This window comes from Musa acuminata, chromosome BXJ1-8, assembly GCF_036884655.1.
Source record: "Musa acuminata AAA Group cultivar baxijiao chromosome BXJ1-8, Cavendish_Baxijiao_AAA, whole genome shotgun sequence".
Lineage (NCBI taxonomy): Eukaryota > Viridiplantae > Streptophyta > Magnoliopsida > Zingiberales > Musaceae > Musa > Musa acuminata.
In genome coordinates, this window is record NC_088334.1 from 28,803,846 (window position 1) to 28,815,846 (window position 12,001).

At 36.1% G+C, this 12,001-nt stretch overlaps 1 protein-coding gene across 2 annotated transcripts in view; it reads left to right on the forward strand.

Moving 5' to 3' along the window:
- The window catches only part of LOC135584102 (protein FORGETTER 1-like), a 99,109-nt gene that overhangs the window by 77,701 nt on the left and 9,407 nt on the right, over nucleotides 1-12,001 (forward strand). For both annotated transcript variants that reach the window (XM_065079382.1, XM_065079383.1), the window contains exons 28-30: nucleotides 10,347-10,400; nucleotides 10,485-10,587; nucleotides 11,312-11,440. In XM_065079382.1, coding sequence (XP_064935454.1) covers nucleotides 10,347-10,400; nucleotides 10,485-10,587; nucleotides 11,312-11,440 — 286 coding nt within the window. The remainder of the gene's footprint in view (nucleotides 1-10,346; nucleotides 10,401-10,484; nucleotides 10,588-11,311; nucleotides 11,441-12,001) is intronic.

Consider the following 12,001-nt stretch of genomic DNA (forward strand, 5'->3'; position numbering starts at 1 on the left):
GCTGCTTCTGGGCGACCTCTTAGCCTACTGTTTGCAATTCGGGTATGTGGTGAAGGTGCCTTGCGTCAGTTTCGAGTGACGACTGAGCTCTATACTAAAATCAAATAAGATCCATGTTCATGAGATATGACATAGTTTTACGTTAATTGTTAGTGTCTTAACGCAACCCTCCACTTAAACTTTTTTTTTTAATTTTCATGAAGTGGCTTCATATTGTTAGGGATGTTAAGGTACATTCTCAAAAAAATATATCCCAAGAATATGACAGTTACACTTATTATGAAAACTCTTATAATTGACTAAAACTTCACTGGATTAAGTTTAAAGTTAATTCAGATTTTCTGGGTGGAATGCTAGTGATAAGTAAGTTCTTGGGTATATTTTCTAAAACGATAACCCAAGAATAGAGCAGTTATTCTCTTTCTAGGGAACCTTGTAATTGACTTAAACTTAAATATACCCAATTTTTGTAGGGTGGCTCTACTAATTAGGATCTTTTTTGTGTATATTGTCAAACAAAAAACCAAAGTACAGAACTGTTATACTATTTTTTAGTGAACTTTATAATTGACTTAAACATGACTAAACATACTTAGTCATGGTTGTCCATTTCGCCTGAGCTGGTATGATTTGTAATCGACTTAAAAGTTAAATTTACCCAATATTTGTAGGATGGGTCATACTAATAAGAATATTTTGTTGGGTATATTGTCAAATGAAAAACCAAAGTATAGGATTGTTACACTATTTTCAGAGAACTTTATAATTGACTTAAACTTTACTAAATTACATTAAAATATACTCGATTATGGCTCTCCATTTTGCCTATATCGGTATGAAAAAGGCTAGATCCAACCCCATTTCAGGCAGGTAGATCTGATCCATTAAAAGAAGAAAAAGATCAAAAGTCTTCTATATTCACGAGCCCACTTCTTCATATGTGGTCCCCACAGAATCTCTCCCTCTCCCGAACTGCCTATGACCCTATTGCTGCCATTCACCGCTGCCATCTAGCATTGCCTACCTCCCAGTTACATAAGGAGGTTCTTTAAATTTATTTGTGAGAAAAATAATCTAATAATATGACAATACCTTGTTTCGACCATGCCTTGTAACTGGTCTAAATTTGACTAGATTAAACTTAAGTTTTCTTGACTTTTTCAATTGGTTGTTAGTGATAGGGAGGTTGTTGAAGTATATTTCAAAAAAAATATAAACCTAAAAATAAGGCAGTTATGTTGTTTATCAGAACCCTTCTAATTGACTAAAACTTCATTCAATTAAAGTTAAATTTACTTGTATTTTGTATGGTGGGTCCTATAGATCGGGTGGGTCCTAAGAATAGAACAAATATACTGTTATAAGAAACATTATAAGAGACTTAAAACCAAGGATCGAAATACAGTACCGTACTGATGTTTTGAGATTGGCTCGGTACGATACGGTACCCTGTACTAAGCGGTACGCTAGGGTGTATCGAGTGTTACACCTAATTTAGGTGTAAAACCCTCCGAAAATACCTAAAAATAAAAAAAAATAGGATAGGGATTTTAAGTTAGAAATAAATATAATAATAGTATAATTTTAGCAAAATCAATGTAAATTGGGTAAGAATAGCATCACATATTTTTTTCGGGCTTTGAAGAATATCTTGTGCAAGGTTCGTATTTTAGTCCATTATGGATTGTCTTTATGTAAATATTGAAATATCTACAGAAAAATCATTTGAATTATTAGATTATTTTGTTATAATATAAACTCTAAAATTCAAATGAATTAAATAATCACATATGTAGATATACCTGATTGTTGATTCTACCATCAAAACGAACGACAGGCCTCCACGGGTGGTGGATCGGGGTCCTCGATCCTATACATCTGCATATCAATATGATATGTTTGTTGGACCCAATCATGAAATTGATCTCATGATATAGTGTATTGATACACCGTATGCTATTGATGCATCAATATGGTGCAGATCGTAGGTTGATTGTCATGAATCATATTTGTCCGAGGCAGCTCTTGAGGTATATATTGGTGAATGTCAGAGCTTCTACTTTCGCTACTGATTTGCTGCTCTGTATCATACTGTTGCTTAGAGAAGGATGACCAACTATCACCATGCTATTGTTGCTCGTATAATTCTTCATAATACGATGGTTGTGAATACGATAAGCTTCTTTCTGTGTCTACATCATATAGGCTTTGTCGCATCTGCTCAAATTCATCCATTGCCTTTCTCTTCCCCTTCCTCTTCTGCGCATAAAGTTGACCAGTACCTTGTCGAATTCCATGATCTGAATCTTGGGTGGCATGTGTAAAATATTGCTCCTCAATCCATGCACCACCCTTAAGTTATGTAGATGAGACCAACGACTGCTTGACATCACCGCCATCATCCGTCGAGGCACTGTTGTGCGTGTTGTTATCATGTCTCTAGATCGAGTGAGTTGCTGAATGTGATTGTGAAGGTGTCTCGTCGCCCAACTCAATTCTTTCCAATGATGTAACTGATGCTACTGCCTTCCCCTTTGCCTTTGCACGTTGTGTCACAAACGGTCGTTGCGCACCCGCAACAACTTTGTTCAACGAACCGTTCGTCGCTCTAATCTACATGTACAGCTGCTTGGCAGCATGTTTTGGCTTGGTTTTAAGTCCTTTTGCTTGTAAAAATGTAAGTTCGAACAAGTTGCAACGCTATAGTGCGACCGCTCATCGAACCGAGCAAAACAGCCCCAAAACAGCTCCATTTTCGCGTGCTACGGGCTGATTTCTATAGCCCGCTGCTGCACGCGAAACGTCAACCATCTCAGCACCCTGGAACCACCCAGGTGGCACAGGGCTGGATGGGGCTTCAGTATAGTGTCGGGCGTTGAACACTCTTTCGTAAGTTCGCACGTACCTTGACGGGAACTTGTTGTCGCGCCCGGCACCCGGTGAGCAGTTGTTTGTGAACTTGCATCTGTTCGTTTAACCTTCTAAAGTCCTTGTTTTCCCCCTCTCCCTCTTTTCTCTTGTGCACGCAAGGTGCTCGCTGAATTGCTTGTAAAGCTTCCCCTTTTCGCGAGACGTCAGGACTTGTCCATTACTCGTTCTTCGAACTAATCAACTTTCTCTTTTTATAGGTCCTTCGGGACCTGCGAGATGTTGCAAGTGGTCTGATCTTTGCGGACGCAAATCGCAAGGGCGAAGCGCGACTTAGGCAACGCTAGCTAAGTTCGCGTCTTTGCCGCAAGGGTGCCTCACGCCTTAGGCAATTCCAGCTAAGGCCGTGATAGCTGGGAGGACAACTGTGATCGTTGGGTGTCTGTAGTTCCTCGAGCAGTTTGACTCGATTTTGTTTGACTCCTGCCACGTTGTGATCGAGGGAGATTTTCCACCTGTTGGGGTTGTGCTTCTTCTTCTTCTATTGCCTCGATGATAAAACGTGAAGGACGCTGAGGATCTCCCACCTCATCAAGTAGAGGATCCTCTTGGTTCTCTACTACTTCAATCCAATCTAACATCGGCTCTGAATCTTCGTTATAGAATTGGTGGTCAATGGGATCAATATCTGGTTCCTTTGGCTCCTTATCCAGCATGTTATAATGAACATATACTAGTTTCTAATCGTCTATAGGAGAGTTTGTTGTAGATCTTCGTGTAAATCAATGCAATTGTTGATCAATTACGTTCGTAACCACTAGATGTTGTCTGTGAAAGTACACGAACGACAACCTTGCTTAAATGTGGTGCATCCCCTCTAAATTGTAGCCACCACTCGACTGCAAAAAGATATAAATAAGATTTTATTAGCATAACAAATAATTAACATTAAATATAATTGATAATTAATATGTGTAACTTTTTCTCACCAAGATCCATAGTGTAACTACACGATACAGCTACAACATCGGAGAATGAACCAACTGTTTCTCGAAATAATTGATCCTCCATAAGAGTATCAGCTGCATCAGTAGTGTTTGGCAAGAGCCGATATATAACATTTTATAATGTCGTTAGTAAATCATTTTGCGTTCCGAGCGCATATCGATATTGAATTGTCGGGTTTAGATAATACGTTGCAAGACATAATTTTGTTAGTATAATTTTTTTTTATCTAAAAAATAATAAATTAAATTATTATGAATATAAATTTACCTGCATTATGGATATCTTGATCCATATGAACTTTGGTTTGACGATCAATGATCCGTACGTATTGGTCGACCTTAAAATTATCTTTGAATGCTTTCCTGACCTCCTCTCTTGCTGAAATCAACATATATTTAAGATACGACATCTGTGGACGCTTGTCTATATCAACCTTACGGAGGACAATATAAAGTGGTTCCATACCTTTTATGATTTCTGACGTAGTCTCCCAAAATCTAGAGGAAAGAATGGACTTTTCTATCTTCTTTCCATTGCTCAATCTCGAATATCTGGAATCAGACCACTCTTGTGAGGTGACCATTGCCTTCAAGCTATGCCTTTTTTGCTGTAACGACTTTAATGCAATAAAATTGGTAGCAAACCGAGTAATTCTAAGTTGGAGTATCTCACCGTTTACATACTTTTGCATTAAAGCATGGACCCAATGATGATTATATATAAACTTTGTAATTGATTGTGCTCGAGCTACGCAATTCTTGACCGCATCCAGCTCACCAATATCCTTCAGCATTAAATATATACAATGAGCTGCACATGGAGTCCAAAACAAAGTTTTTCTTTTTTCCATCAATTGCAAACCGACCTTCTTGAAATTCGCTCGATTGTCGGTTATTATTTGGACAATATACTGTGGTCCGACCTCCTCTACTATAGTGCCCATCAAACTCTCAATGTAGTTTGCATCTTGGATCTTTTCAGAAGTATTAACGGACTTATGAAACACCACTCTTCTGTTACAATAAATAAGAAAGTTCATGATACTCATTCTTGTTGGTCTTGTCCAATTGTCACATATCAGTGTCACCTAGTGATTTAAAAAGCGTTAGGCGCCAAAGTCCAAAAACGCCCGAGGCGCTAGGCACTCGCCCGAGCGAAACGAGACGCTAAAATATTAAAATATATAATATAATTTATAAATATAATTATTTAACTAAAAATAAGCTATTAAATTAAGAAAATTGGGTACAAAATCATAATAAATAAATAAATCATAATAGTATATTTTTTATTTTTTAAATAAAAAATATACTATTAAATAAATAAAAATTAATAGTATTAAAATCAAAATAATATATTATTAATCTAATAAATAAAAATACTATTATTAGTATACAGTTAGCAGTATAGTGAGAAGAGTATGAGAAGACCAAGGCTGCTGAGGCAACAGCAGGCGACAACCGTAGCTGGAGCGACGGCGACAGCGGGAGTGACGAGCGACAATGGGAGTGGGAGCAGAAGCTGCGAGCGGCAGCGGGAGTGGCGAGCGACAACGAGAGCAGCGGGAGAGGCGAGCGACGATAGTAGTGACAAGCGACAACAACAGCGGCGAGCAGTCGGCGAGCATCGATTGTGGTAGCGGCGAGTAGCGACAGTAGTGGCGAGCAGCGACAGTGGCAGCGGCAACAGAGAGTAGCTACAACGGAGAAGAAATCTTGGCAGCAAAATCGCGAGTGTTAGGGTTGGGGAAGTCGGGGAAATCGCGAGTGGGAGCCTAATATCGGTGATTTAGTTGGTTCGATTGAACCAACTAAAGCACCGAAGACTAACCAGACCTAAAAATCTAGTTCGGTCACCTGGTTTATCCCAGGCGCTTGCCCTAAGCGCCCGGCGCTCTGGCGAGCGCCCAAACGGCGCCTCTTTGAAGGGAGGCGCTTGGACATGAAGTGAGGCGTTCGGGCCTCGCCTCACCCGAGCGCCTATTGAAATCACTGGTGTCACCCATATTCGTCCTATTGCCTCTTGAAGGATTTGATCCAATCCTTCAGTTTTGCCACCTCCTCCTCTAAGTACACGTCGTAAATCTCCCTCGGTGTTGGAGGTTGGATCCCCGTGCTAGACTTTTGAGTAAAAGAGACCATGCTATGATAATATGGACCTTGGGCTATGTTGGTTGGAATCTTGTGGAAGTTGAACCATTTTGAGAATGCCTTCCCAATATCCCGTTTTTTTTTTCTTTTGTGTATGTTTTGTCGTTTGTGGGGGATAGGCTTGCGGATTAATATCAATAATATCTGGTGCGGACCTTTTGCCAAGACCTCTCATAAAACCACGGAGTCCACCATACCTCATGCTACTAGTTCGGCCTAACTGAGAAGGAGTAGTTGGTTGCTTCATGTTGGCCGGCCTCTGGATTCCACGACCATTGCCATGCTCCAATTGTGAGTCAGGTCGTCGATGCCTCATTGCTTCATCGATCATATACTGATGCTCCAATGATGCACAAATCCCAACTGTGAGATCCGGGTCGACTTGATCATCGTAACCCTCATACTGATCATAAATTAGTTCTTGTGTAGCCCTATAATATTCTTCTTCAACTCTTGCCTTCTTTTTTAACGTATCTTCCTTTGCTTGTTGTAGTTTGCTTTGAAATAATTTACGAATCTCCGTCGGAACCTTCTTGCATTTTGCAATATCAGAATACCCACCAGCCAAATGCATTTTCACTTGAGTTATTCCTCCACCCTTGTTAATGTAGTCATAATAAATACATTGCTAATGATGATGGTTCTCATCTATCTTTCGAGCATGAACCCATGCATCATTATATGGTTGTTCTTTTGGTGCCATAATCCTACCAAATTTAAATCAAATAAATTATAAAGTATAAACATATTGAATTGACCAAATATCGATCAAATATCACTAATCGTAGCATTAAATAATTTTATTAAAACATAACTAATCATATTTTATCATCATAAATATGTTACATACATAAAAGAACATTAAATACATAATTTTGATCCAATATGGTTCAAATTATGATAAAATCATCATTAGATACACTAATCACCTGATTAACATAGTTAATTACTTATTAATTACTTCTCTTTCAACACTATAAAAATGTCAAACACCCTAATAGGTATTAAAGACACTAAATTGACATAAAATCGATCAAATTTTAATTAAATCATCATTAGGATGACTAATCGCAATATTAAATAACTTTAATAAAACCTAATTAAACCTATTTTACTATCATATATATGTCAAACACATAAAAGAAACATTAAATATGTAATTTTGATCCAATATAGTTCAAATTATGATAAAATCATCATTAGATACACTAATTATATTATTAACAAAGTTAATTTTTCATTAATTACTTTTTTTTCAACACTATAAACATGGCAAACACCCTAATAGGTATTAAACACATTGAATTGACATAAAATTGAATAAATTTTGATTAAATCATCATTAAAATAACTAATCGCAGCATTCAATAACTTTAATAAAACCTAATTAAACTTATTTTACTATCATAAATATTTTTTAATATTTAATATGCATGAAATATAAATATTTGAGTATTTGACGTATTAAGTATCTAATTTCGAATTAATCAATATTAAACACACTAATCATAATATTAAAGATCTTAATTACTCTCTAATTAAAGAAAGAGACTACATATCTTTTGATTAGAAAGTTCTTCTTCTTAATCTTTCCACAATCGTTGATTAGAAAGAGACTACATATCTTTTGATTAGAAAGTTCTTCTTCTTAATCTTCCCACAATCGTTGTTTTGTAGAGTTTAGGTGAGCATAAATATGAGAAGAAAAGAGTTTGAGATAGTTTAAGAGAGTACGAGAATGTAGCACTATTACCGAGCAGGAACGGTCGAAATCAACCGTTATTGAGCTGTGTCGAGCGGTAACGGTTGAAATTTGGACCATTACCGCCCGATATTATCCCGTATTGTTCGATATGGGGCGCTTTTAAACGTTCCGCTCGGTAGCAAGCAGTCCGCGTACCAGTATGCCGTCGGACCGGTATGTACCGCCCGTATTGGGCGTACCATTCGAAACTGTATACCTTTTTTAAAACTTCACTAAGCCAAACTTAAATTTGCTTAATTTTTACAGGGTAGGTCCTAATGAGGATATTCTTTGGGTATATTTTTCCAAACAAAAATGTTCAACAATAAGGAGGTTTCGGATAAAAATATTGTTTTCAGGAAACCTTATAACTGGCCTATACTTGACTAAAATTTTTCAAGGTCAGTCCTAGTGATAGGGAAGTTCTTTGGATGTGTTTTTGGATAGAAAAATATGAAAACATGACAGTTATACTATTTTCTGAAAAACTTATAATTGGCTTAAACATGACTAAATAAGACAAATTTACTCAATTTTTGTGGGGTGGGTCATAGCGATAGAGGTAACTAATTGTAGAAGATGGTGTATTTGCGGACAAAGAAATTAATGAATGAGGGAACCAATTGTTTTCAAGAAATCTTGTAACTTAATAAATCTTCATAATATGATATCAAATTTTATCGATCTTCTACAGGGTCTTTGCAATAAGGAAATTTATTTGGTATATTTTGGGCTAAAATTACCCAAGGATAAGGCAGTTACATTATTTCTAAAAAATCTTATGACTGATTAAAACTTTATTAAATGATGTTCAATTTCACATGTCTTCTTCAAGTAAACTCTTTGTGATTAGGAGGTTTCTTGTGTGTACTTTGAGTCAATAATATCTAAGAATGAAGCAATTATATTATTCCCAAGAAACCACATAAGTGGCTTTTGAGGTAGTCTAGTGACACCTTAGCTGAACGAACTGAAACCAAGGTTCATTGTACTGTAGCATACCGCTTGGTACGGGTGGTATGTATCGGTTCAACAAGGGATTGGTATGAGCATTAAATACCAATTTGTCGGTATGCTCTATCGTATGGTACGTCGGTTTAGTTCGGTACGTATCATACCGACAATTGATTGGTACACCGGTACGGACCTGCAACGCAAACCATGACTGAAACAACCTACAGCTTGGTGTGGGAAAATGACAGGTCTTTTCTCTTGGTATATTTTGGTCATCCGGGTAAAAGAGGTGCCTTACATGAATAAATGCAAAACAGGACATGATTTTGGAAAACTAGAAATCTTGGGGCATTTTGCATGGAATTCTCCCATTTAACATTCCAAATTCTAAATAAACTATATTGTAGAGACAGGCAACTCAATGTAACATTCTGAAATTAGATAAAGGTATCAACGAAAATCATCTATAATTTCTACGAAATTTTAAATACTAAACTACAATTTATAAGAAATTTAAAATAAAATAATTCTAATTTTAATGAATTTTAAATAATAAACTATAATTCCTAAGTGATTTATGGTAATAAGAATTAACTCCATGACAGACTATGCAACCTTGACTCTGGCTGCACTGATATGGTCTTAATTATGGATTGGTATGCTGTCTACATGGAAGAGTAAGCTACGAGCCTATAACAAACTGTTTTTGAATTTGACACCATAAGACAAGGTTGCAAATTGAGTGGTAAGAAGCATCCAATTTATGCATATTTCTTTAAAATAATATGAAACCTGTTCTTATGCATTCTCTCTAGGCATTTCTTTATAATTAGAAAATGTTTGAAGCTTCCATGCTTACATACTTGCAAATGGTCCTTCTGCCCACAGCTCTTCAGCAAAATTAAGTTTTAGGAAATGCATACACTATTAGGATACAAACCATCCATCATCATAGCAACTTATGTAATCAATATATCCATCCACTTGATAACAAGATGAAATGATCTTGTAATGAAAATTTCCTACTTGACCTGCTCAAAGGGCAACAGATGTGAAGAGCATCATCTTCTGCTGCCTGCTACTTCTTTATAACTTGTATATTTGAGACAGGGGGGTGTCTCTTCCTAAAATATGGAAATATATTCAGTAGAAGATGCAGCAGGAGTTTGACACATAATATATCTCTTCCTACAATTTGGAAATATATGCAGCAGAACTCGATATGCTATTAAAAAAATGTGCAATTTCAGTTTTCACTAATATTTGGTCACCTAATGTGAAACAAACAAACAAAAGATTCTTTACTTTGATAACATGCTAAAGTCTGTGTTTCTTATGATATATTTGTCCTTGATTTATGAATAGCTCATGAAACAATCAAGCCAAAGTTCTTTTAATTTGATGACATGCTCAATCTGTGTATCTTATTTAGATGTTTGGCCATGACATATGAATAGCTCATACAACTTCAAGTTTGGAATGTTTGCAAGATCTCCTGAAAATTTTTGAAATAATTGAACTGAAGTGAGTTTGTATGTCTCAGCTGAACTGCAGTTGTTTATTTCCTTACTCAAGTGTGGTCACTTGTGACAGTTCTGTTTCTTATGTATTTCTCTCAACAGTTCCGGTGCAGGTACTTTTAAAATTTTTCGTCCTGCTGTTGGGGAAGCACTAAGGTATTTTAAATGGTAGTAAAACCAATTTTCTTTTTTGACAGTTTTCTATTGGTTCTAGATTTTATTGTTGTGCTCTTTTCTCAGGGAAATGTTTGCAGCTGAACTTAAAAATAAATATAAAAAGTTGTCTTCGATTGATAAAGCCAGCAAAGGCTGGCAAAATGAGTATGAGGTTTCTTCTACCCAGGTAATCATATCTGAAATTTTTCTAATATTAACAAGATGCAGTAGTAAAAACTATCTATGAATCACATTTAAATGCTAATAGTCTTTGGTCATAAACACTATCTATGAATCACATTTAAATGCTAATTGTCTTTGGTCAACTATCTCAACCTAGGAAGTGCTTTATTTCTTCCTATATACTCCTATGGGTCATCCCATATCAGCTACATCTTGTGCCTTTCTTGGCACACTTGATATAACTTTATGATCTAATTATTTGATCCTGTGTCTGCTGGTGTTAGTCAAATTAGAATATTATGCAAAATGTACAACAAAAATATTGGACAATGTAACTGAAACAGCCAGTTGGATGAATTGAAACTGAAACTTATAGCTAGAAGATATAGTAATTGAACCTAAATGCTCCTTTGCTAGTAAAGGATATTGTATTGAACAAGGCAAACAATAATGCTAGAAATTAGTGTTATTTAAAATTTTAAATTTCAAGTTTAAACATTAAAAGGTTTGTGTGCACCAGAAGTAATACAAGTTCCAAAAGTGCTTCAAGATCCTCAAATGAATTGCTGCTCATACGGAGTGCGATTACAGAACATCTTTTTTTATCATTGTTTAGTTGTGTGAAGTTGTCCATGTTAGTTTGTGAAATCTTTATCCAATTTACATTTTAATTTTTGTGGATCTGACATTGTTCATTATGTTTAAACTCCAATCCTTTCATGTGACAGTGTATGCATGGGCCCAAATGTAAACTTGGCAATTATTGTACAGTTGGGAGGAGGTTACAAGAGGTGAACATTTTGGGTGGTCTTATTCTTCCTGTATGGGGATCTATAGAGAAGGCTTTATCTAAGCAAGTAAGAAATTTGCCTGCTTTCGTCATTTCATTTTCCATCCAGTTGTCAATAGGTTTATTCATTTGTCTAAGAAATTTTAACTCTGAGAAAAGGTTGATATTCGTTGCATTAGAGATATATATACATAAGCTGGCATAATTAATTGTCACATGACGTGTATATTTAGATCTGAGTGTCCTAGTCTAATATTTAACTATCATAAATGACCCAAATATATGACACAGTACTAAAGACCATGGTGGTATACAAAACATATTTTGGGGTTAAAGAAACTCCCAACTGGTCTGCTGTGAGCAATGTCGCCCTATATGTAATGATTATTGCATTTGTTGTACCAAAGAGAAGTTCAATTAATGCTGACTAAATACACCTACACTAGTGGTAGCGACATTCGCAGATTTTTTTTCCCAGCAGTGCAATTTAAGTCAACCTAGGTACACATCATTATATGTACTGAAGTTTCAAATGTTGGTCGGTGCTTAGCATTTTTGGCCGGTATTATTCGACAGAAGACTGGTGTTTGACCATGTGATCCATTACCAGTCAGTATTAATATTTAGT